Source organism: Rhinatrema bivittatum, chromosome 2 (genome assembly GCF_901001135.1).
Source record: "Rhinatrema bivittatum chromosome 2, aRhiBiv1.1, whole genome shotgun sequence".
Classification (NCBI taxonomy): domain Eukaryota; kingdom Metazoa; phylum Chordata; class Amphibia; order Gymnophiona; family Rhinatrematidae; genus Rhinatrema; species Rhinatrema bivittatum.
The window spans coordinates 55712520-55739181 of NC_042616.1; the positions used below are offsets into that span (position 1 = coordinate 55712520).

At 41.7% G+C, this 26662-nt stretch overlaps 1 protein-coding gene across 4 annotated transcripts in view; it reads left to right on the forward strand.

Annotated features, from left to right (window-relative positions):
- Positions 1-26662, forward strand: part of LOC115083980 (KAT8 regulatory NSL complex subunit 1-like) — a 354418-nt gene that overhangs the window by 224810 nt on the left and 102946 nt on the right. For all 4 annotated transcript variants that reach the window (XM_029588184.1, XM_029588186.1, XM_029588185.1 and 1 more), the window contains exons 5-6: positions 9833-10043; positions 24184-24343. In XM_029588184.1, the coding sequence (XP_029444044.1) occupies positions 9833-10043; positions 24184-24343 (371 nt within the window). The remainder of the gene's footprint in view (positions 1-9832; positions 10044-24183; positions 24344-26662) is intronic.

A 26662-nucleotide genomic window follows, 5' to 3' on the forward strand; every position in this document is an offset into this window, starting at 1 on the left:
ATATCTGAAGCAGAAAGCTTGCGAGGGAGTCAGTTGGATCATTAGATGATCGAGGGGGGTTAAAGGTGCACTTAGGAAAGACAAGGCTATCGTGGAAAGATTAAATGATTTCTTTGGTGTTCACTGAAGAGGATGTTGGAGAGAGACCTGTTCTGGAGACTGTTTTCAAAGGTGATTCAAATGAACTGAACCAAATCATGGTGAACCTGGCAGATGTGGCAGGCCAGACTGACAAACTGAAGAGTAGTAAATCACCTGGACTGGATGGTATACACCCTAGGGTTCTGAAAGAACTAAAAAATGAAATTTCAGACCTATTTCAGTTAATTTGTAACTTACCATTAAAATCATTTATTTATTTATTTATTTATTTAAAGAGTCTTCTATACTCATGTTAGTCGAAACATCACCTCGGTTTACATGGAACCTCTTCAGCCTTTCCTCATAGGGGAGCTGTTCCATCCGTTGCTGTTGTTCCATGTAAACCGAAACATCACCTCAGTTTACATGGAACAAAAGCAACGGAAATCCATTGTACCTGAAGATTGGAAGATGGCCAATGTAACCCCTGACTTCAGTGCCGGGGAAAAATCATGGAAACAGTTAAAGAATAAAATCACAAAACATTTAGATAGACATGGTTTAATGGGATACAGCCAGCATGGATTTACCCAAGGGAAGTATTGCCTCACAAATCTCCTACTTTTTTTTGAAGGGGTGAGTAAACATATGGTCAGAAGTGATTGTGGTGTATTTGGATTTTCAGAAGGTATTCGACAAAGTCTCAAATGAGAGACATCTAAGAAAACAACTAAAAAGTCATGGGATAGGAGGCGAAGTCCTTTTGTGGATTGCAAGCTGGTTAAAAGACAGGAAACAGAGAGTAGGATTAAATGTGTATTTTCACAGTGGAAAAAGGAAAACAGTGGAGTGCCTCAGGGACCTATACTTGGACCAGTGCTTTTTAATAAAAACATAAGAAATTGCCATGCTGGGTCAGAACAAGGGTCCATCAAGCCCAGCATCCTGTTTCTAACAGAGGCCAAACCAGGCCACAAGAACCTGGCAATTACCCAAACACTAAGAAGATCCCATGCTACTGATGCAATTAATAGCAGTGACTATTCCCTAAGTAAACTTGATTAATGGCTGTTAATGGACTTCTTCTCCAAGAACTTATCCAAACCTTTTTTGAACCTAGCTACACTAACTGCACTAACCATATCCTCTGGCAACAAATTCCAGAGCTTTATTAGGCGTTGAGTGAAAAAGAATTTTCTCCGATTAGTCTTAAATGTGCTACTTGCTAACTTCATAGAATGCCCCTAGCCTTCTATTATTCGAAAGTGTAAATAACCGATTCACATCTACTCATTCAAGACCTCTCATGATCTTAAAGACCTCTATCATATCCTCCCTCAGCCATCTCTTCTCCAAGCTGAACAGCCCTAACCTCTTCAGCCTTTCCTCATAGGGGAGCTGTTCCATCCCCTTTATCATTTTGGTTGCCCTTCTCTGTACCGTCTCCATCGCAACTATATCTTTTTTGAGATGCGGTGACCAGAATTGTACACAGTATTCAAGGTGCGATCTCACCATGGAGCGATATAGAGGCATTATGGCATTTTCTGTTTTATTAACCATTCCCTTCCTAATAATTTCGAACATTGTTTGCTTTTTTGACTGCTGCAGCACACTGAGCCGACGATTTTAAAGTATTATCCATTATGATGCCTAGATCTTTTTCTTGGGTGGTAGCTCCTAATATGGAACCTAACATCATGTAACTACAGCAAGGGTTATTTTTCCCTATATGCAATACCTTGCACTTGTCCACATTAAATTTCATCTGCCATTTGGATGCCCAATCTTCCAGTCTTGCAAGGACCTCCTGTAATGTATCACAATCCACTTGTGATTTAACTACTCTGAATAATTTTGTATCATCCACAGATTTGATAACCTCACTCGTCGTATTCCTTTCCAGATCATTTATATATATATATTGAAAAGCACCGGTCCAAGTACAGATCCCTGAGGCACTCCACTGTTTACCCTTTACCACTGAGACAATTGACCATTTAACCCTACTTTCTGTTTTCTGTCTTTTAACCAGTTTGTAATCCACAAAAGGACATCGCCTCCTATCCCATGACTTTTTAGTTTTCTTAGAAGCCTCTCTTGAGGGACTTTGTCAAATGCCTTCTGAAAATCCAAAAACACTACATCTACTGGTTCACCTTTATCCACATGTTTATTAACCCCTTCAAAAAATGAAGCAGATTTGTTAGGCAAGACTTCACTTGGGTAAATCCATGTTGACTGTGTTCCATTAAACCATGTCTTTCTATATGCTCTACGATTTTAATCTTGAGAATAGTTTCCACTATTTTTCCCGGCACTGAAGTCAGGCTCACTGGTCTATAGTTACACAGATCGCCACCAGAGCCTTTTTTAAATATTGGGGTTACATTGGCCACCCTGCAATCTTCAGGTACAATGGATGATTTTAATGATAGGTTACAAATTTTAACTAATAGATCAGAAATTTCATTTCTGAGTTCCTTCAGTACCCTAGGATGCATACCATCCGGTCCAGGTGATTTGCTACTCTTTAGTTTGTCAATCTAGCCTACTACATCTTCCAGGTTCACAGTGATTTTGTTCAATTCGTCTGACTCATCACCCCTGAAAACCATCTCCGGAACTGGTAGTAAACACGGAGGCAAAGAATTCATTTAGTCTTTCTGCAATGGCCTTATCTTCCCTAAGAGCCCCTTTAACCCCTCGGTCATCTAATGGTCCAACCGACTCCCTCACAGGTTTCTTGCCACGGATATATTTTTAAAAGTTTTTATTATGAGTTTTTGCCTCTATGGCCAATTTCATTTCAAATTCTCTCTTCGCCTGTCTTATCAGTGTTTTACACTTAACTTGACAATGCTTATGTTTTATCCTATTTTCTTCAGATGGATCCTTCCAATTTTTGAAGGATGTTTTTTGGCTAAAATAGCCTCTTTCACCTCACCACCATGACTGTAATCGTTTTGCCTTCCTTCCACCGTTCTTAATGTGTGGAATACATATATTTATTAATGATCTGGAAAGAAATATGTCAAGTGAGGTGATCAAACTTGTGGATGACACAAAATTATGCAGAGTAGTTAAATCTCAAGTGAATTGTGATAAATTGCAGGATGACCTTGCAAGACTGGAAGATTAGACTTCCAAACGGCAGATAAAATGTAACATGGACAAGTGCAAAGTGATGCCTATAGGGAACAATAACCCTTGCTGAAGTTACACAATGTTAAGTTCTGTCTTAGGAGTTACCACCCAGGAAAGAGATCTAGGCATCATAGTGGATAATACATTGAAATCGTCGCCTCAGTCTGCTGTGGCAATCAAAAAAAGCAAACAGAATGTTAGGAATTAAGAAGGGAATTGCAAATAAAACAATGGATGCCATAATGCCACTGTATTGTTTCATGGTGAGATTGCATCTTGAATACTGTGTGCAATTCTGGTCACCACATTTTAAAAAAGATATAGTTGCACTGGAGAAAGTGCAGAGAAGGATGACCAAAATAAGTGGCATGAAATGGCTGCCCTTTGAGGTAAGGCTAAGGAAGTTAGAGCTGTTGAGTTTGGAGAAGATACAATGGGAGCGGGGGATAGAGGTCTACAAAATCATGAAAGAACTTGAACAAGTTAATGCAAATCGGTTATTTACTCTCTCAGATAATAGAAGGACTAGGGGGCACTCCATGATGTTAGCAAGTAGCTCATTTAAAACAAATCAAAGAAAATTCTTTTTCACTCAGTGCATAGTTAAGCTCTAGAATCCATTGCCAGCAGATGTGGTTACTGCAGTTAGTATAACTGGGTTTAAAAAAGGTTTGGATAAATTCCTAGAGGAAAAATCCATAAACTGCTATTGATTATTAAGCAATAGTACTTGAGATTTATTTAATGTTTGGTTACTTGCCAGGTACTTGTGACTTGGATTGGCCACTGTTGGAAACAGGATGCTGGGCTTAATGGACCCTTGGTCTGACCCATATGGCAATTCTTATGTTGTGTTGTGTTGTGTTGTGTTGTGTTACTTCAGAAACCCCATGTGGCTCAAAACCTGATTCTGTAATGGCTAAGGAGAGGTGAGCATTAACCTGAAGATGAGATTTAATAATTGCAGCATAGGATAGTGAATTATGGACAAGATGATTCACAGCCAGCATAGAAAAGAATGTTAAAACAGAACTAGACACCTTAACTTCTTGTTTCTGGTTTTGAAGTGTTGATGTCAGAAGGCCTGTACCAGAAAAGCACTATGATCATGTTTGTGAGAGAACTGTAAAGAAGGAAAAAGTTGTAATCACCTGGGACATTCCTATTCCCACATATAAAAAGCTTGATTTAGGAAAATCAGATATTGTAGTAAATGAGAGAAGCATAAGAACAGCATTGCTGATTGTGTCAGTACCAAGTGACTATTATGTGCATCATATGGAGGAAGAGAAGATCAAGTATCAAAGATACAATCAAAGATCAAGAAAATTTGGCAGGAAGTTAACAGAAATTATTCCAATTGTATTGGGTGCCACTGGCCTAATTAACAAGAACTTTGAAGCATATCTAGACATGTTGCCTGTGTATATACCACCCTATGACATACTGAAGGAAGCTGTCTTTGGCACACTGTAAGTATTAAGGGCATTGACAGTAAATTTGAGAGATTGAGATCAGATTCCACATATCTTGGCTTACAAGTGAGGTTCATGCCTGTTAAGGTATTTGCAGTTTGAATTCAGTGAACAGTGTTACAGCTGTATACTCTTGAGGAAGTTAAGTGCGCTGGGGGCTTCCTCTACCTAGAAGCAAGGTCCTGCTTTGTATTGTAAACAGAGCTCAACAGCCTAGCTGAGTGTCAGCTGGAATTCAGTCAACAGTGTTACAGCTATGTGCGCTGTCTTGAAGTAAAGAGAGCGAGGAAGGGAGTAAGTGTTTTCCACATGTTCCTGCTGTCTGGACTTTAATTCCTCCCATGTTACCCCCACCTACCCCAGGGTTGCCCTTTCTTAAATATTCTTCCAATGGCATAAGTCAAATTATCACTCAAATTAAATTGTGAAAAAAAGGGATTCTTTAGAATTATTAAAAATAGTTGTTCCCTACCTGTCCACCCCAAGGTGAAAAATAAAACTCCACCTGCCAACTTGGTGCCTCATCCTCAGACCCTGAGAAAAAGTGAAAGGCCATAATACATTGCCACTATGTGCTTTAGCAAAACACCTCTAACTATAAAGGCGATAGGGAGATCTTGTCTACCCCACATCACCAAAGCCGACCCGTACAAGATACCTTCTGCCTATTACCCTGCAACCCAAGATTTATACCCAACCCAAACAAAACACTCTCTATTCCTTTAACTAGGCCTTCCTAATGTTCACTCGGCAAACATCAACTCTCACCTCTTATTCAGGACCTGATTGAAAAATATTAACTCCACATCCTATTTATCGCTGAGACCAGGATAGGAGAAGGTGACACTCTCACTCACCTCTGCCCACCTGGCTACCAAATTCACCCCCCCCCCCGATTCATGGGCCATGGAGGAGAAGTTGTCATCTTCAAACACTTGCTGGCCCTGGAGCCAGTGACTACTAAACAAATAAAATCTACCTATTAACAAAGCTCTAAGGCAGTGAGGGAGCTAAAATAGTCTTCATCTATCACCCATCTGATAGCCACCCTGACTCCTTCCTTGAACTGCCACTACTCACAACCTCTTGGTTCCAGGAGATTTCAGCTAACCTGCAGAATTCCCCCTCAAATGGTACGTCTGTAGCTTCCAGTGCAACATGATTGACCTCAGTCTCACCAAAGTAATCAAGGTCCCTGTGCTCAGACATCAATAAATACATGGCTTAATTTTCCAATCTGCCAGCACCAGGATTGACTTGGACTCAACATTAATAGTCCCCCTTTCCTGGGCTGACCATAAACTTATCCAGTCTACCATCTCATTTCCAAATCAAATCCTCAGTGTTCCTACATCCAGACTTCCCAGTAGCAACCTAGCCTGTATCACAAGTGAAAACTTGAGCAATCTCATCAACATACCCACAGCTATTATCACCTCCCACCCACCAGACCACCTAGTCCAGCAATGGAATGATGAATTCTCTACAGTGATTGAAACTCTAGCCCCTCTCAAATCCAATCCTACAAGAACCCCCAGGAACTCTCCATGGTTCCATGAAGGTGGTCTTTTCCTAAAACAATCCTGATAACTGAAACAGGCATGACCAAAACAAACAAAAAAAAACCATATATCAACCTTCATCTATGCAAAGAGCATTCTGAACTACAAAGTAGTTATCTTGCAAACCCAAATAAAATTTTTCCAAACAATGAGATCCATCATTGAACCACCCAAATAAACTTTTTGACCTGGTATGGAAACTCTTCAAACCAGAAGCACAAACTCCTACCAATGCAGAGTCCTATAGCTGAAGTCTTAAATTCTTCACTGAAAAAATACAAGCAATTCATTCCTCCTTTTCCTTCTACCTCACTCACCCCATGCACCAACCATTCCATAAATACAATAGTCACACAGGCAAATTATGTTCAGCTTCCTCCTGACTTGATTCCAGCATCTTTGAACTGTCATTGTGTTACATAAGTATTTTCAAGACTGAACAGTTTTTTAAAATTTTATTTCACACATTCCTGTTTTTGATTTGAATCATTCCTTGCCAATAGAATACAATCTGTTACATGGGCCAACAAACCATCCTGCCCTAGAAGGCTCACCTGTGGAGTACCTTGGAGCTCAGTCCTTTCTCCAATACTTTTAATATTTACATGTATCTTATCTGCAACCTCATCACGTCCTTCAGTATTGAGTACCACCTATTTATCGACATCCAGCTTTGCATTGTATCAGACCAAACTTCATCCATTACCAATCTCAATAACTGTGTTACAGCAGTAGCCCAGTGGCTTATCAAACACAAACTCAAACTAAACCCATCTGAATCGGAACACCTCTGGCGTAACTGTGAAGGTCACTCCCTACAATCGCTTCCCTCGCTAGCAGGTACTACCTTACATCCTTAGGAGTTGGTGCAAAGCATAGAGGTTCAACACGACCAAAACCTCACACTATAACGCCATATCTTGAAAGTGATAAGGTTTTTCCTTAATGTATCTGTGTCAGATCTGCCAACTACCCAATTTCCTTGATAAACACAAACCTGTTACTATAATCTATGCATTAATCACCAGCCGAATAGATTACTGCAGTTCCCTGCACAAGGATATCTCACAATACAGTGCGAAATGTCTCCAGCTCCTACAAAGTACTGCCATGAGAAGTTTGCTAGGTGCAAAAGCAATGAATCATATCAAGCCTATTCTACATCAATATCATGGCTCCCAGAAGAGAGAGCAAGATAAAAAGTAAAGCTCTCTGCTTTGTCTTCAAAGCTTGAATCAGCAGGCCCCTGAATACTTCTCCCAATTTTTCTCCCTTACCAAACCCCCAAGGGATTTTCTTCCCTCTCATCTGCTGACCACTACCAGATTGTCCTACACAAGACTCTGATTTCGGCTGTTGCACACCAAACATTTGAAACACAGTTCCACTAACTCTGCTCCTGGAGGCCTGCGACCTTAAGTTCAGGAAAAATAAAGCTAAGCCATGGTATTGCAGCCAGGCCTTCCCCCAGAAACCTACCTCTTCGACCCAACTACCCGGATTCCTGATGAGGGATTGTTTATACACAGCTGGGTCTTGAAACTATTCACAAATGGGTTTCCTATGCTGGATTCCAATCCTATCTATGCTCATTTGTAAGATCGGATTTGATTGTAAGCTGTTCTGATGCTTCTGTTTGTTTACATTTATTGTAATCCCCTTTGAGACCGACTTTGGGGAAAACACAGAATATCAGATGTTCACACATAAATATATTGAACCCTTTTGGAGACATTACCCCAGAGAGAGACCTTGGGATGATCCTGACGGATCTCTAGGTTGCAAAAAACATTGTGATAACTTGGTGGCCAGAACCAGAGAGATAGATTCTAGGGTGCACAGGTAGAGACATAACCAGTAGAAGAAGGGAGATGATAATGCCTCTGTACAGGTCTTTGGTGAGACCCTGTCTAGACTAGTGTCTGATTTTGGAGGCCATACTTCCAAGAGGACATAGAGTGGAGTCAGTCCAAAGAAAAGGTACCAGAATTATGTGAAGCCTAGGCAATAAAGTCAGGTAATGAGACTTTTTTTTTTCTCCAGGTATGTCAGTGAAAGGAGGAAGGGCAAAGGTGGGATTGGAAGACTTGGAGGAGAAAAGGACTATGTGGCCGGGGAACAAGGAAAAATAGAAATGTTAAACATACTCTTGCTGAGTATTCATTGGAGAAGGGCTACCACCATTGGCAGGGTTGTGGGGTAGCTGACACACTGGGGTGGATTTTAAAACGAGCGCGAATAGCCTACTTTTGTTTGCGCTCCAGGCGCAAACAAAAGTACGCTGGATTTTAGTAGATACGCGCGGAGCCGCGCATATCCGCTAAAATCCTGGATCGGCGCGCGCAAGGCTATCGATTTCGTAGAGCCGGCGCGCGCCGAGCCGCGCAGCCTACCCCCGTTCCCTCCAAGGCCGCTCCGAAATCGGAGCAGCCTCGGAAGGAACTTTCCTTTGCCCTCCCCTCACCTTCCCCTCCCTTCCCCTACCTAACCCACCCGCCCGGCCCTGTCTAAACCCCCCCCTTACCTTTGTCGGGGGATTTACGCCTCCCAGAGGGAGGCGTAAATCCCCGCGCGTCAGCGGGCCTCCTGCGCGCCGGGACGCGACCTGGGGGCGGGTCCGGAGGGCGCGGCCACGCCCCCGGAACGCTCCCGACACGCCCCGAAAACGCCGCACGGTTCGGGCCCGCCCCCGACACGCCCCCTCCGAAAACCCCGGGACTTACGCGAGTCCCGGGGCTCTGCGCGCGCCGGTAGGCCTATGTAAAATAGGCTTCCCGGCGCGCAGGGCCCTGCTCGCGTAAATCCGCCCGGTTTTGGGCAGATTTACGCGAGCAGGGCTCTGAAAATCCGCCCCACTGTTTTTAGCGTTTCTGTGAAACTAGCAAAATTAAAAGTGGCCGAAGAGTGATTTTTTTTTTTCTTTTTGAGGCCAAATGGAATATATCTTAGAACAGGAGTCTCCAAACTTGGTGCTTAAGGTCCACATCCTAACTGGGTTTTCGGGGTTTCCACAATGAATATGAATGAGATCTATTTGCATGCAGTGCCTCCATTGTATGCACATAGATCTCCTGCAGATTCATTGTGGAAATCCTAAAAACCTAACTGATTTGCCATCCTTGGACAGAGTTCGGGGAGCCCTGTTCTAGAACGTTAAGGTGGGTCTGCTGAAGTGTAATATCCAGAATTCAAAGGTATTCCAGCTTTATACAGCTGCAAAATGATTTAGGATCAGGTAATCTGGGGGGAAATTATATACTCTCCTGTGTTATACAGTAACTTTACATTCTTTTATGTCAGCTTTTCAGGGGAGTAACTCTGAGCCTTTACTTTTGCCGCTGTTGATCACTGGAGGATGCAGAAGGAAGAAAATGTGCATGTTTTCCTGTGATTATATAAGACAAGCTAGGGAGATTGCTAATTCTTGTCAACTGCAAAATAGGCGTCCTCTGTTTTTAATGTACTGTGTTCTGTTCTGAGTCATAGGGGCTTTAAGCATTATGCTGCTTATTATGTATAGGATGAGCTCTTAATACTTCTGTACTTGATGCTTTATTTTTATTGCAGACTTCACAGTGCCCTGCCTAATACCAGTTCAGTGGACAGCCTGGATATTGAACAGGTCTTCTGTAAACGCCGGCGGCTGGAAGGCCTTGTTGCTGCTGCTGCTCCTTATCCACGGGACGCCAGTAATGTTGCTGCTCGAATTCGGCCTTTAAATACGCACAATAAACCCAAACTGATCCGAGCTAGCGCAGTGTCTTCCCTTAGCAGAAAGGTAGGGGGAAAGAAACTTTGCTGTTCTAATCATGTGTGTGTTGGTGTTTCAGATAGGACTGAAGTATGTTTGTGAGTGTGTATTGGTGTTTTGTTTTTTTTGTGATACAGAGGGAATGCAAACTCTATAACTTGAAACTAAAAGAAATGCACGATGATTCCTCATTTGTAGAATATTTTTACTGTTCGTATTTAATTCAAGCCCATTAGCCTTTATCCTCAAATTACAATATTGTTTCCTAATATGATCACTGGCTTTAGAAGGAGGAGAATAATTAATTGTGAGGTTAGTAGATTAAAAAAAAAAAAGATAGAAAGAAAAGGTTCTTTAGGAAATATCTCAAAGCCAAGTAATAGTTAATGGATTACAAAAAATGTAAATTAGAACATAAAATTATAGAAGAAATAAAATCATTCAGGTGTAATCTTTGTTGCATCAGCATAATGAACTCTTCACGGTAACCAACTGTTCACAAACTTCAGCTGACTCTTTAGGTAATCTTGGTTTATTTCTCTGTTTCTGAACTGCCACAAATCAGTGTAGCTAGCAATCTGATCCAGTGCATGATCTATAGACTGAGCTACACTTATGGAGGAGTCTGGTCCCTATGCCAGGTGAGATGGTTGGTAGTGCAGAAGGGTAATGTTTGCACTCTGAGTGCATTGACTTTTGAATAGAGGCCTATAATTACACCTCCAGAAGGGGAAGCAAAGTCAAGTATTACTTTGGGGGTGGGGAGGGGCTTAGCAGTTTTACTCCTGCTCCTTTGGACTTTCAGCTCAGTCTGGACTGGGACTGGGATCCAGCACCGTGAACTTTCATTTGCAGCTACCTGGGTTTTTTTTCCTCTATTTTACCTTCCTAGATTTGCATGCAGGCCTCCGATGCCTGTTGCCTAGGATGGCAGAATTTGGGGGTGTGAGGGGGGGGGGGTGGTAGTAATATTCTCGCCCCCCCCCCCTGCCCTGCACACCTCTAATCTCGGAACCCTGCCCGTTCATCACTGCGCCCTGCTCCCAACACCAGGAGTCCTGCTGCAGTGAGGCATCCTCCAACTGCAGCCAGGATTAAGTCAGATGTGTTTACAGGCCCCCACGGCCTGGTTTTGTCCGGTAAAAACCATGGAGCCTCAGATCCCCACAACCTGCTGGATTCAAGATTGTTCACTATCCTTTCCTTCAGAAGTCTTCCTTCAGAAATAATTTTCCCTCTGCCGAAATGAGAGACTTACTGGCCTGTAATTTTCAACCTCCTCCCTAGTGTACCAGTTTATAAACAGGAACAGCATCTTTGCTGCTCCAGTCACACTCTAGGGTATATTGTAACCAAGTATATTTAATTAAGACTTAATATCCCAGCCAATAAAACAATCCAACGTCACTAGGGACTGAATTATATTATTCTTTTTTTTGTTTGTTTGTTTCTAGTATAGATTTTTATGAATGACAGTTAAATGAGTCCTGGCTTAGATTTGTTAAGCAACAGCTACCACTCATTTTGGATTTGGAATTGCCTTTATCACCAATATCAAAATCTGGAACCAGCCCACATTTTTAATACTTGCATTGCAAAAGTAACTGACCAGCATAAACGTAATAGTAGCCTGAGCATGCATCTGAGCTTTTTTTTTTTTCTGTTCGTTTTTATTTATTTTGTATTTATATTCTGCTTTTCAGGTACTTTCAAAACGCATTACATTCAGTTAGTCTTTCCAACAGTCAGACTGTCTTGTCCAAGGTTCATTCTCTGAGGCTGGCCACACATGCAGGGAATTAACTACCCCTACGGCTTAGCTGGAAACGGTGCCACAATGTCCGTATAGAAACGTTTCTTACCAGTCCTGAAAAAGCAGAGGGTTTTCTGCCAGGGGCAACTGGCAAACTGAGCTTTGCAAGCTAATAACAAGACTTTAGATGCTAGTCCAGCTTTGCAACACATGCAGATAGGTTCACGCCCTGTGGTCCCTGCCTATAATGGCATTCAGGAACCTCGAAGCAGCAGCAGACATGGTTTAAAGAAAAGTCTAGCAGGAAAAACCCTCTCCTCCAGGTTCCCCCTTCTTAGTTCCTTTCTTCCTAGACTGTCATGGCTCCTGGCACAGATATGGAATGCCTGTTTTCTCCCAAAAGTGAGCATTGATTGGATATGCCACAGACCCTGGGGTATATCACTGGTTGAGTGATTTAATAGCCGATTTTTCCCTAGTAGAAGTTTCATATGACAGTGGAAGTGCTGGGAAAACACAGCCTGTCGATCAGAATGTCCTGATTAACTGGATACAATGTCTGTGAAGGCCATTGCAGCCTCAAGTTTGTTGAGTTAGCCAAGTCAGCTGGTTTAAACAATGTCCTGTTTATGAAACAACAGTAGTTGGTTTTTTTTTGTCCCATATGCTGTTGTAACGACTCTGGCTCTGAACCATTTTTGTTTGGTTCACTGAAACGCGCACAATATATTAAAGGATTAGCTGGGCTAGGCCTTAAAACATGGAACCACTCCTGTCTCCAGCAGGTCTTTCAGTGGACCAATCGTAGACTCGGGGATTTGGATTTGAAATTGACTTACTTGCCTTTCTGTATTTGAGCTCGAGGCAGCTTTTACAACTTAAGTACAGTATTTATTTCCTTGCTCCAGAGGGGCCCAAGATTATAAGGAGCTTAGAGCTTAGTTATGATTCTCATCAGTGGGTAAAGTAGAATTTGAACCCTGGCTTTTCTTGTTCTTAGCCTGCTGCTCTGACTAAACTTATCCTCTTCCTTTAATATTCTAGGATACGTTCCATCCAACCTCATGGCTTTGTCCACTCTCAAACCCTCTCTTCCATAAATGGCATGGTATCTGCCCCACTACGATATGCACTCTTGCCAAACCGTCTACAGTCCCATCTCCAAACCCTTCTTCGGTGGATACAGAAATTTGTTTAGCATTTGTGCTTTTTCTTTGCATCACTCCACACATTCCTCCTCAATCTACAATCCTGTCTTTATTCTTTCTTCTTTTACTGACATAGCTGAAAAAGTCTTGTCACCTTTATTTTACTTAGATTTATCTGCCTTTTTGAAAACAAAATTCAGCCAGAGTGGGTTACAATATATTAGAATATTTGCATACAGACCAGAGGTCATTTGCAGTTTAAATGTGTCTAGCACATTAGAATAGCAGCAAAAAAATCACTTTATAACTTGATAAATTTAAATTCATTAACTGAGGTTCCTTGTCACCTGGCTAATACAAAACCATGGCACTCACTGTAGGAGTGAGTGCCATGGTGCACCTTAAGGCCTAACTTTAAATAGATCAACAGTCATGACTATGCTCAAACAGTAACTCAGTAGAGAATGTTAGTGGCTAAATAGCAACACATCAGAATACTAGTGATTACTCAAAAATAAATAGTACCATAGCAAAACAATATAGGTTATAGCAGCACTTTGAAAGCATTCAAAGGCATGCCAGGTAGTTTCCTGTAGTCAATTTAGCAGTTTTGGTTTCCGGGTTTGGTATTAAAAACCTAGGATTTCTGCCAGACCTTTTTGATTCCTGATGTGGGAGTAGTCATATATTTGTCAAAGCTTTTCTGGAAGGGAGTGCCATAGGTTAGGAGCTGCTCCCATGAAAGATCTATCATTTTACTTCTTTAAATGGCTTTTCCTCCATCCACATATTTTCCATCCTGACTGCTTTTCTTGCCTCTTCCAGCTTTGGCAATATTCTTATTCTGAGATCAAGGGAGTCCTGTTGTTGCCCCAGGGACCTCTACCATCATCTTCAGAAGGCCTGGTCTCCTAGGGAGAACTTTCCCATTCAGGCGGAGATCTGTCCGCCTTTTGGAAGTGACAGGAATTACTTCGTTTTTTCAGTTTTGTGTTCCCCTGGATATTTCAAAAGAAAGATCAATAGCACTTCTAGCAACATCTGGAAATATCTAAATTTTTTTTACCACAAAAATGAATATCCTTGTTCTTAAAATATTTCTGTAGTACCAAGTTTTTCTTGTTCGCTACAAAATGATACCAATAGAGTAGCCCTTGTGGGAATATCATCAATAGATGCCTCCAAAAAGGTCAAATTAGGACTATCTCCCTGTAATACATCCAACTCATCCTCCTGTTCCTCAGATCTAATTCTGGACAGGGGAATATAATATATTTTAGAAATTATGTCTTTACTCGAGGGAATTAGTAACACTTCTCCAATATATTTTTTAAACAATTCCATAGCAGATAGCAACCTAGAAATAGAAACATTTAAGAGACGAAGATTCTTGGATAAGAACATAAGAAAATGCCATGCTGGGTCAGACCAAGGGTCCATCAAGCCCAGCATCCTGTTTCCAACAGTGGCCAATCCAGGCCATAAGAACCTGGCAAGTACCCAAAAGCTAAGTCTATTCCATGTTACCATTGCTCATCTCATTTTCCAAATTTCCAAATTGTTTTTTTATTTCAAGGCTATGGTTAGCTAGCTGTAATGAGGCAATTTGAGATGATACAAAGGTAGAAGTAGCTTCCAAATTAACTAAACGATTTCCATAATCCTCAAGCATATTCCTAGTTTTAGTGGTAAAACTCCCAAAATGAGACATAGATTGAGTTAAGTTTTTCCATATTTGTGATTGCCCTCCAAACATCTACAAGAGTAATGTTCTTAGGATCAAGAAGCTCCAAATTAGAACTTCCTGGCAGGGATACCCCTGTAGATGGGGAACTTCTAGGCTCTATTTGAGCCACTAATGAGTCACCCGATTGCATCTTGTCGTGTTGGGAGACATTAACTGCCGGATCTGAAGAATTTTTAACAATCAAAGAATTAGCTTCAAGAAACCCTGGAGTATTATGAGGTGAATGGTGTTGGCCAGGACTCTGTGTAGACCGCTATGAGAGAAAGACATCAAGAACAGAATTTCGAGTGGATTGACTCACCCTTCGCATTAGTTGTGTGTCCATAGGTCCTCTTAACACAAACAGTCAGAGTAGATGTTGAGACCTTAATCTTCCTTTTCCTGCCCATAGGATTTCCCGACCAGAACTGGCCCAAAAATGCATTAAGGGACACGCAGCTTCGGCAGTGCGCCAGCGGCTGCGCACCACAGCCTCCTGTCTTTTTAAGGCTCCTAAGTCGCGGGCAGATGATATCACCAGGGGCAAAGCTCAGGAAGCTCTGTGACACACCTGCCTCGGCTGAGCAGGGCTTCATCACAGTCCTCTAGCCAATTCCTCCTGCAAGAGGACGATCTCACCAATGCACTCCCATCTGTGGTTCTGCATAGAAATATTTAAGCAATGTCACTTTCCTTGCCAGCCTCTACATATTCCAATCCTTCACCTCAGTCTGTCAATACCATTTTTACATTTTCTATTGTCACTAACATTTAAAAAAAAAAGTCTGCTCTTTTTACCATACTTGCTATTTTTTTCATTTGATTTTTTGCATTCCTGACTCTCAGCTTCTCTTAGCATTTCCAGATACTTTTGTTTGTCTTACTCTTTCACCAATCTCTTGTAGTTTATGAATGCTAAGAAAAATGTATAAACTTCACAGTATCATAATTTAATCATACTTCTCATATATTAATTCCTGGATGTCTGCAATTGTAAGTTCTGTATAGAACTAAATCTTGAGGTCCTGAGGTCTTTTTTCCTCCGATTTTTTTTAGACATCCAGGAATTATTATATGAGAAGTATGGTTAAGTTATGATACTGTGAAGTTTATATATTCTGGGTATTCCATTTCTTCACATTTATACCTTTGGTTTATGAATGCTAACCTATTTTCCCTTTTTAGCTATTACTACTACTTTAGAAAACCATAGTAGTCTTTTTTTTTTTTCTTTTACTTTTCTAATGAAAATGTTAATTGCCATATATCTCCTTTTAGTTTTGTCTACTGCTCTTCTGCTTTCCTAGATTTTCATATACAGTTAACAATTCCTTGAGGTATTCACCCTTTTTAAGTTTTCCTGAAGTCTAGGATCATCTCTTGTGCTCCAATACTGAACCACTCCATCTGGTGATTACTGGATCCAAATGTTCATCTACTACAACATTAGAAATGATGTCCCCATTGGTAAGCACTAGGTCCAGTATCACCAGCTCCCAAGTGGATTTCTTTACCAGTTGACAGAATAATTCTTCTTGAAGAGAACCAAGGCTCTCCTTGCTTCCAGAAGGCACCACAGCCAGGAAGTCCTAATCAACAACCAGCAGATTGAAATACCCTAACAAAAGCACCTCTTCTTTCATAGCAGTTCTGTTGCTTTAATATTTTTTATATGTAGTGCTATGTCGCATCCCTTCCTTCCTACCTGATCCTTCCTGAATAGATTGTAGTCTGGTATAACTATATAACAGTTATGGTTTTCTGTGTGCCACATCTCCATGACAGCCGCTACATCCAGGTCAGCTTCTTCCATGACTGCCACTAGATCTGGGGTTTTACTTACTAAACTGTGAGCATTTGTGTACATAGCTTTCCAGATGTTGCCCCTTCCCATTTTTATACAGTTATTTAATGTTTTACTTAGGAGTTTATTCACCCATCCCCGATAATCCTAGTTTGAAGCCACACTCCATAGGTTTACCAGTCTGTGTTTGGAAGATGCTGTGCTCCTTCTTTGACAGGTGGACCCCCATCTCTGCTCAGCAGTCCTTGCCATATCAGCTCATGGTTCAGGACGCCGAAATGTTCTCAAGGCGATAGCTAAAGCCAGAAGAATGCTGGGCTGCATAGAGAGAGGAATATCGAGTAAGAAAAGGGAAGTGGAGTACTGTGTTCAGTTCTGGAGTCTGTATCTCCAAAGAGACAGAGACAAGATGGAGGCGGTCCAAAGAAGGGCGACCAAAAAGGTGGAGGGTCTTCATCGAAAGACTTATGAGGAGAGATTGAAGAATCTAAATATGTACACCCTGGAGGAAAGGAGGAGCAGAGGTGATATGATACAGACTTTCAGATACTTGAAAGGTTTTAATGATCCAAAGACAACGACAAACTTTTGCCGTCGGAAAAAAATCAACAGAACCAGAGGTCACAATTTAAAGCTCCAGGGAGGAAGACTCAGAACCAATGTTAGGAAGTATTTCTTCACGGAGAGGGTGGTGGATGCCTGGAATGCCCTTCCGGAGGAAGTGGTGAAGACCAGAACTGTGAAGGACTTCAAAGGGGCGTGGGATAAACACTGTGGATCCATAAAGTCTAAAGGACGTGAATGAAGAGTGGGTGGCTCGCGGGAATAACGGCTACTAACTGGAGATAATACCCTTATTCAATAAACATACACAAGGATAATGCGACTCCAACATTGCTCTAAGCTTCAACGGCAAGAGGAAATGTGGAAAAAAGGATTTGCATTCACAAAAAAGCGGGGAGTGGCTTGCTTGTTACAGCGGTTACTACCCCAAACCAAATAAGCCTGATACTTCACTTTCAATGCATATCCAGCATAGCTCTCTGCTTCAATGGCAGGGGAGAAAGACCGATACTTCACGCATATCCAGCATAGCTCTCTGCTTCAACGGCAGGGGAGGAAGACCGATACTTCACGCATATCCAGCATAGCTCTCTGCTTCAACAGCAGGGGGAATGAAGAAAAGTGGATCTATATACAGACAACAACCAACAAGGACTGAATTACATAGTCTGGGTAAACAAGCATGGGTGTAGCTTGCTTATTGCGGCAGTTACTACCCCTAACTAATTAAGCTAGATATTTCACTTAGATGCAGTTCCAACACTGCTCTCTACATTAATGGTGGGGGTGGAAGGGAAATACAACCAAAAGGTTACTAAGAGCCAAGAGAAACAGATAAGTATGAGAAAAATAAGTGTGAAATCTTGCTGGGCAAACTGGATGGGCCGTTTGGTCTTCTTCTGCCGTCATTTCTATGTTTCTGTGATTCTATGATACCATCTGTGAGCTTCCCTGCCTGGCCTTTATCCTTGACTGGGAGGATGAAGAAGAATACCACCTGTATATCTGTCTGCTTTACCCTCTGTCCCAGAGCCATGAAGACACTTTTGATATGATTTGTATGGTAACTGGCAGCATCATTTGTGCCAATATGGATGAGCAGCATTAGGCAGTCAGGATTTTCATCACTCTTTGCATAGTGTCCTTGATTTTGGCACCCGGCAGACAGCAAACTTCCCAGAACATATCTGGTAGGCAGATGGATGCCTTTGTGCCCTTCCTAAGCGAGTTGTCAACCACCTCTGCTTTCCGTCTCCTAGGTGCAGCTTTGGGGTTTGTAGGTTATGGTTCCTCATCCTGGGATGGTTTCTCCTCCACTTCCAAGGCTGCATACCGGTTCTTTAGCTCAGAGAAAAATCAGTCATGGGGTAGCATCTAGTGACTATACTAATCTGGACCCAGCTGTCATGTGGTCCGGTTTTAGCTTACCCTCTGCTTGAGCTTTCTTCCTTTGATGCTTTGATAAGAAATTTTGTTGATGTAGTTCTACCAGCTGCTTCTCAAGTCTAGCCACCTCCTTTTCTGAGTTCTGTCCCCTGTTTCCTGAGGGAGTCTGTGAAAGGATATTAATTTTTAAATTTACATTGTATACCGCTATCCCAGAAATTGCTCAAAGTAGTTTACAACCAACCTAAAAACACAAAACATATACTGTAATACATGCAATAGTAATAAAAATATATATGTATGGGGAGAACCAAGATGGCTGCCGCACCGTGAACACGGGAGCCCCTTAGTTCCGAGGTTTTCCTAATAGTTCGCTTTCCTTACTGAATTTCCTTACATTTCCTCATGCCGCATTCGAAAAGGAAAGCTAAGATTCGAGAGGTTCTTACCTTAACACCCGATACCTCTTGGCGACAACCGCGAATTGAGGAGGTATTCCGTTCTGCGCAGCAGACACCGGAGAGCGAGGCCGCTGGCGTCGGAGACAGAGAGCGGCCGGCAGACGCCCTGGCCGAGGAGGTGTCACTCAGCCCTGGAGCGCCAGCAATTCCATCCATGCTCTATAAGCCTCTGAATGAAGAGGAAATGGAACAGCGGGAAACAGCGCCGTGGCCTTCACCATCTCCTTGCCTTGATGTCTCCCAGAGAAAAGAAGGGGAAACCCCATCGACTTCGGAGAGCCCATTGAGTCAGGGCTCCAGGGACAACAATGGTGTGGCACGGCAAAAAGAAGCAGGCATGGATGGCCTAATGCAGCAAGGAGGTAAGGAGCCTGAGTTCCAGGTGGTGTTACCTTTGACGAAAATGCTGGAGAAAATAACTCTTACTGAAATTTGGAAAGTTTTGACAAATATAAGTACAGCAATTAATGATTTAACAACGGCTGTTAAACGAAATATGGAGGGAACTCAAATTTTGAAAAATAAAGTTCAAGCTGTTGAAAAATCCTTAAATAAAATAGAAACTGAAATTAAGGGCATAAAAGATGTACAAGTAAATCTTATAAATTCAGAAAGTATGACGACGAAGAAGATGGATCTTTTAGAAAATGAGATGAGAAGAAACAACCTTAGATTTTTGAACTTTCCAAAGACTAGGTGGGCGAACCCAAAAGACCTTTTGAAAAGCTACCTGGTTAATATTTTGGATTTTTCTGAAACAAACATACCAGAGATATCTAAGAGATACTATCTCCCTGGAAAAGAAATAAACTTACAGCAAGAGGAACAAGATAATATTGCCTTTGACAATCTTTCTGATTTTTTTGGAAAAGTCATATGAAGCTAAAATTGAATTAAGAGCTACCTTGCTGGTGACTTTCATGCATGCTATGGATAGAGATAATATATTGAGAAAGTCCTTTAGGAAACATATACAGCTTTTCTATGGTGCCCAAATAAGAGTTTTTCCTGACATAACTAAAAGAATACAGGAGAAAAGAAAAGTATTTCTATCAATGAAAAATGAGGTGCTTCATAGAGGCGCCAAATATTATTTAAGATTTCCCTGTAGGTGTATTTTAATACATCAAAATGACAGATATATTTTTTCCAATCCAGACCGGCTACGTGTATACTTAGACTCACACTCCTAATAAGCTGCAGAAGGTGATGGTCAGCATAGTTATCTGTTGCGCACACGGTGTTAGTCTTATTGTTTATGATGGATATTTTTTTTCCCTATGATTCCGCTTAGTAATCGATGGTTCTCCCAATTATTCCTTTAATATTTTATGTAAATTTGCTCTTATAAAAGATGTTACTTTAATTATATTTCAATTATTTTCTGTTAACATTGTTTTCAATGTATTTGAAATTGAAACTTCAATAAAAATAAAATTAAATATGTATATTTGTGTGTGTGTGTGTATAAAATCAAACAGAAGCATAAAACAGCAGCTGATAATAGCTGGATAATAAATATAGATAGCAGCGCTACAAAAAAAAGTCCATTTGGAACCCAGGATCCAGAAACCAAAGAAAACAGCCATTTATTAATTTTTTAAAGAAGAAATAGCTAATTATTTAGCATAGTAATAGTTGATTCCAGAAAAAGGCTTAGAAATCCTATCTCACCTGTATTATATGAACTACACTGGTTACCAGTGGAAGCATAGATAAAGTTAATACTAATATTTACATCATTACCAGGTGTAGGTCCAATCTGTTTGAAGGATAGATTGATATTCTTCATGCTTACAAAATGAGGGTCAATTGTGGGAACCACCAGTAAAGATTAGATTGGCAGGCTCGAGAACAATGCTTTTCATATTTTAGATGCTCTTTAAGGACAATGTGGTTTTAATACTCATGATCCAAGGAATATTGTGGGGTTTGGGAGAGAGCTGCAGTTATTCTGTAAGAAAGGATTTGGATTTTGGTTTCAGGTTATGGGTGGTGGTTTCATGTGGAGGCTTGCTATGTGTGAGGGTTATTTTAAATTTTGTTAGGTGTTTTTATGTCTAGCAGCTATGTAAGGTTTATAATTTTTTTTCTGTTTATTACTAATTATTTTAACAATGATTCATGTATTTATATCTGTAAACCACTTTAACTTTTTTGTTTGACACTGTTAACAGTCAAACTAAACTAAATATGTTCTATATTGGCCATAGAGCCTGATAAACATGCCACAGTCTGTAAAAAAAAAGAACCACTGATGATCAGATCTCAGCTGCTTTGATGCCTCCCCTTAGGGCTGTGATGTATACCCAGGATTGCCTGTATGTAAAAATAATTTGACTACTTGGAAGGGGAATGGTTCATGAACTAAAATTCTGGCTAGGACCTTGACCCTGGACACCAGCATGGAGTTCTGTGGACTCTGATGTGGATGAGAACTGACATACTTCAAAGTAGCCAGTCAGGAAGGATCAGTCCTTCCTCCTTAGTTGGATTTGAGCTCCCTTGGATACCTGGAAGTTACCGTACAGGGTGTGAGGAAGACCTTTATCTCCTTGACCTCTCAAGGCAGCTCCCAGTGAAGCCAGCTGTAGCAGCAGTTTGGTAGATTACACACACAGAGAAATGTAGAAGATTACCGTATTTTGCGCTCCATAAGACGCCCCTGACCATAAGTCGCACCCAGGATTTAGAGGAGGAAAATAAGAAAAAAAAAATTCTGTCCCCGTGACGGGCTCTGTACGGAGCTCTCCCTGGAGCGAATGTAGCGTCTCTCCCTCTCGCGCGCCATCCCCCTCCTCCTCCTCCCAACTCAGCCCAATCAGTAATGGTGGCGCAGGTCAAATGCATGAAACACCTAATATATCTAAACAAATGAGAAGGAAATGGCCTGTACTAACTTTGATGCCATGTGTTGTCTTCCGCCGGCAGAGCTTCAGCTCCCTGCCGGCCTGCTGTTCCCGGGGTGCATCTTACTGCGAAGCTCGGTGTGGCGCAAGTGAAACATCAGCTGTTTGAACCGCGTGCGCTACGGAGGCCCCTCCAGTTCAAACAGCTCCCTGCCGGTCTGCTGTTCCCGGGGTGCCGCGGGGTGCATCTTACTGCTAAGGTCGGCAGTACCCCGGGAACCGCAGACCGGCAGGGAGCTGTTTGAACTGGAGGGGCCTCCGTAGCGCACGCGGTTCAAACAGCCGATGTCTGGCCTGCGCCATACTGATTGGGCTGAGTTGGGAGGAGGAGGAGGGGGAGACGGCATGTGAGAGGGAGAAACGCTACATTCGCTCCATAAGATGCACGGACATTTCCCCCCCACTTTTGGGGAAAAAAAATTGTGTCTTATGGAGCGAAAAATACTGTATCTCTGCCCAGCCTAGGGCTTTCAGCTTTCTTGTTGCATCTGTGCCTGACCACAAGGCTGGCTTTAAGTTCTTTGCAGTTTCCTATATCAGAGGACTTGGTGGCTGTGCCTGACCACTTAATCCTATTAGTTAGTTCCATGAAGCATGAGTGGAAATACTCTCAGAATTACATTTATAGCATTGGTTTTTGTTTTATTTTCAAAATCTGCATGAATAGCCATTGAGAAGTTTTTACATTTTAAATGTTAAATATATATATATATAGGCCTGGATTTGTCAATAGGCACACCAGGCCTGTGCCTGGGGGGGGGGGGGGGGGCCTCAGGCTGGCTGAAGATTTACTGCCTTCCAGCTGTGCTGAATCTTACTCAGCAGGGAATAGCCCTCTGCTTCCTGATCCAGCTCCTTCCTTCCCCAGGCAGCAGGCAGGAAACAAATTGGGAGGAGGGTGAGCCTGGAGCACAGAGAGCAAAGGGGAGGATCATTTTGGTAAGATTAGGAGGGGCTGAATGGGGATCATTGGGAGTGAGAAGAGAGGGGGGAAGGGGGCAGTGTATGTGTGTATGTGTGAAAGAGAGAGAGAGAGAAGGGATTGATGCTGGTGTATGTGTGTGCCAGATAGAGCAGTTAGAGTTGTAAGGTGGAGCAGGAGCAGAGTACAGTAGGGATCCCTCCCTTCCCCCCCACCCTTTGCAATTCAGGTTCTCGCGCTCTCTCGCCTTTTGATCTCAAATTCTATCCCCGGATCCTGGAACCATCTCCTTTCCTCTTCCTTCTCTCCAGATCCTGGAACCCAAAACCCCCACGCGTCCTACTCCTTTTTCCCATCCCAGAACCTCTATCCCTCTCCCTCTTTTCCTCCCATCTCAGATTCCTGATTCCCCCTTTCCTCTACCTTCCACATCTCCCATTCTCCCTCCATCCCCAGTCCTTCCTACCTCTCCACCCTCCATCCCCAGTCCTTCCACCTTCTCTTCACCCCCATTCCTAGTCCTTCTCCATTCCTCTCCTAATCCCTGGTCCCCTCACCCTCTCCTTCTCTTTTGCCCATCCCTGTACTGACACTTAAGATCCCTTTTCCTGACCCAATTAAAAAATAAATAAATAAATTATGCAGAGACAAAAAAGGTTGGAAAAGTATTTAATTTTTGTAATATGAAAGATGGAAATGTTTACCTACCAATGTGCTTCAGATTTTTCCAGTTTTTGCCACAGAATCTATGCCTGTGCTTCCCCAGCAAACTGTGGGACTCTGCCTTACACCTCCTGCTCACTGTTATCTGACCTTGCCCGGAGGGGGGGGGCTCAATAGTGCCTAGGGGTGGCAAACTTTTAAATCCATCTCTGTATATCTATACATACCCCCTCCCCCCCCCGACACACACACACACACACACAGTTTCATCTTACAAGCAAAGAAAAGTGACACAACAAGAAGTAAGATGAGTAGAAAATATCAAAGTAACATAGGAACTCGACTTTAGTCTAAATAAGACTTGTCCTGTTGACGTACCATGCACAATTTTGCCTCTGTTCCCTTTTGTTGAGCTGAATTTGCTTGAAAAGCCATTTTGTTTCTGTTTGTGGTAGGGATAGGGATAGCAAGACATTTTGTGTGTAAAGGGTTTTTTCACAGACTGGGTCAGTCCTTTAGTACCTCCCAGAATTGTGTACTTAAAGGTCAAGCACCACTGAGCAAAGTGTACATCTAATAGCTCCCATCTCTTAGCCTGAGTTTGGTATCTTTAACATCAGTAGCAACTATTTTTTAATTAGGCTTTGGTCATCTGTTTACTTTTAGGCTTATTTTCTATTGTTTGAGCCTTCAGTTTTATTAAGCTTTTTCATTGGATCCCAGTGAATATAGTTTTCAGGGGATGAATGCCTGTCCAAACTTATCTTTTCTAGTCGATGGCTCTGAATTTTTCTTTCTTTTTTTTTTTTTTTCTTCTGCCCCTGTACTCAGCCTCAGAAGCCTCTCACAATGGCGTGCGGCTGTGAAGAGCCCAGCACCTGTATTCTCTGCAAAGCTTCAGTCAGGTCCATTGACCCCAGCACCATGTCTCTGGCGGAGCGGATAGCATTGCTGGATCCTAGTTTCCACCCCATTCTGTCATTCCCTCACGGTGAGTGCATTTTTACATTGTTAGGCTCTGAGTTAGAAAAAGTTTTCCTTTCAATCAAAAGAATAAGGGAGCAGGACATTTTATAAATAGGGGGCTTAGGTTGGGTGATTTTTATTGTTTTCTGTATTTTGTCTGTATAGTAGAAATTCAAACTCTGTCCCACACAGAAGAAATGTTAAGCAGAGGACAATACAGAGGTAAAAAAAATCCCCACTGACCTGCTCAAAGTTCCAGAAAATGGTTACCTCCCACATAGCAAATCAGCAATACTTTTCATACCTTAGTAGCAGAGTCACTATCTTAAAGTCCAAAACTTGGCTTTTCAAATCCTGCACGGTTCACATCAGGAAAAAAAAAGTGAAAAATCTGTACCAGTCAGAAATTTTAAGAGTTAGTAGACGTATCAAACAGTCTTCCATGGGACTGTGTAAAGGTAAATACAATAACAGAGTTCAAGAAAGCAGGGGGAGAGGTATGGATGAGCCATAGTTGTGATAAAGAGAAGATATAGCTTGAGATCTGGTGGACTGTATTAGGTGGATACACTAAAGTGGTAATAACCTTGAAGGCTTTTAAAATAGCAGATAGAAATTGGAAGACCCTGAAGTAAGTAGAGCAAGGAGACTGGTCAAGTGAATGGGAGAACTGGTGCAATTACTAGAAAGGAACAAATAGGAGTTAATGTAGGGAAGACTTGGAAAGTCAAGGGTACAAATGTTCCCTGTCTATGCCATAAACTCTTTGACCTAGAAGCCACCATTGCAGACGAGGACATTGATGGTAGTGGACGTAACTGAATTATGTTTCAGTGGTAATCAGGACTGGGAATTGAATATATCAGGATATATCTTTTTTCAGAAAGGGTAGATAAAACAAAGGGGAAGAGAGTCCCTTTATCTGTTGGGACAAGGCAAAAGCCATTGAAATAACCACGATGAAGCTGAGTTGCTGTTTCCTATCCTGAATTAACCTAAGGATTCTAATATTTGTGTACATGGGATCTAGAGGCCATCATAAGAAGGGGAAGAGGTAGATATTCGTATAATAGAAGCCATTCAAAGGATAGCATGCAAGAATGAAGGGCCTGTAAGTGGGGGACTTAAATCTCTCTGATGTAGATTGGAGAATGCTATAAATAGGGGGGATACTAGGATACTTGCAAGAAGTCTCTTTCTCAAGCAACTTGAGGAGCCTACTTGTGGTGAGGCAACCCTGACTTGGTAATGACAAACGGAGACCATCACTGAGCCTATAGTGGGAGACTGTCTTGGGTCCAGTGATCACTGTACTGTTGTGGTTCAATATAAACATCAGAATGAAATTATACTAGAACAAGAGTTTTAGATTTCAGAAGGGCTAACAAGAAAATGAATAAGCAAGCCTAGTAAGGAATAGGAGATCTAAGAGATACAGAGGAACTATGGACAGCAATAAAGAGGAGCTTTGAAAGGGTATAAATCATTAAATCGGGGATGTTAGCAAGGGAAGAGAATGAAGACGCTGTCATGGTTCACTAAAGAGGTAGGAGAAAAAGTAAACAAAAAAATACAGGAAAAGGACAGTCAAAATTACTAGGCAAGAAGAGAAATTAGAGAGGTAAGGGCTCAAACAGGGGAATATATTGTCCAGTCGGTAAAGGCGGGGCTAAAACCATAAATGAAAAGAGGAAGACTGAAAGGGAACTAAAAATAAATGCGAACACAAGCTTAGTCAAGAACAAAATCAAAAGGAAGCAGGTATCTTAAATACTTTTGCTCATTAATGATAGATGGAGAGGATGATGGACCAAGGACATGAGGGATTGTGGAGTTGAACACATTTACTGGAGAGGTAGTAGTATTCAAGGTACTGGTGCAGTTTAAAGTAAACAAAGGTACGGGACTTGATGGGGTACATTCCAGGATATTGGAAGAGAAGAGGTACCGATGGTGCCCTTCACAGGTCTGTTAAGTTTATCACTTGAATGAGGAGAAATTCCAAGAGATTTGAAAAAAAACAGATGTAGTACAACTTCACTAGGCTAGAAACAAGGAAATGAAAAACTTAAACCTATTAGTTTAACTTTGGTGATAGATAAAGTAATGAAAGCACGACTGAAGAACAGAATAGTGCAATATCTTGAAGCCTAGAGGGTTCAAGCAGTCTGGTTTTATAAGGGAATAATTTTGCCAAACAAATTTGATTTCTTTGATAAAATGACCAAAGTTGTAAATGGGGGTTGGGAGGGGAGGTGCAGTAGAAGTGACTTATCAGGATTTTAGTTAAATCTGACATTGTTCTGCATAGAAGACTGTTGAACAATTAGTTTAGCACCAAGAC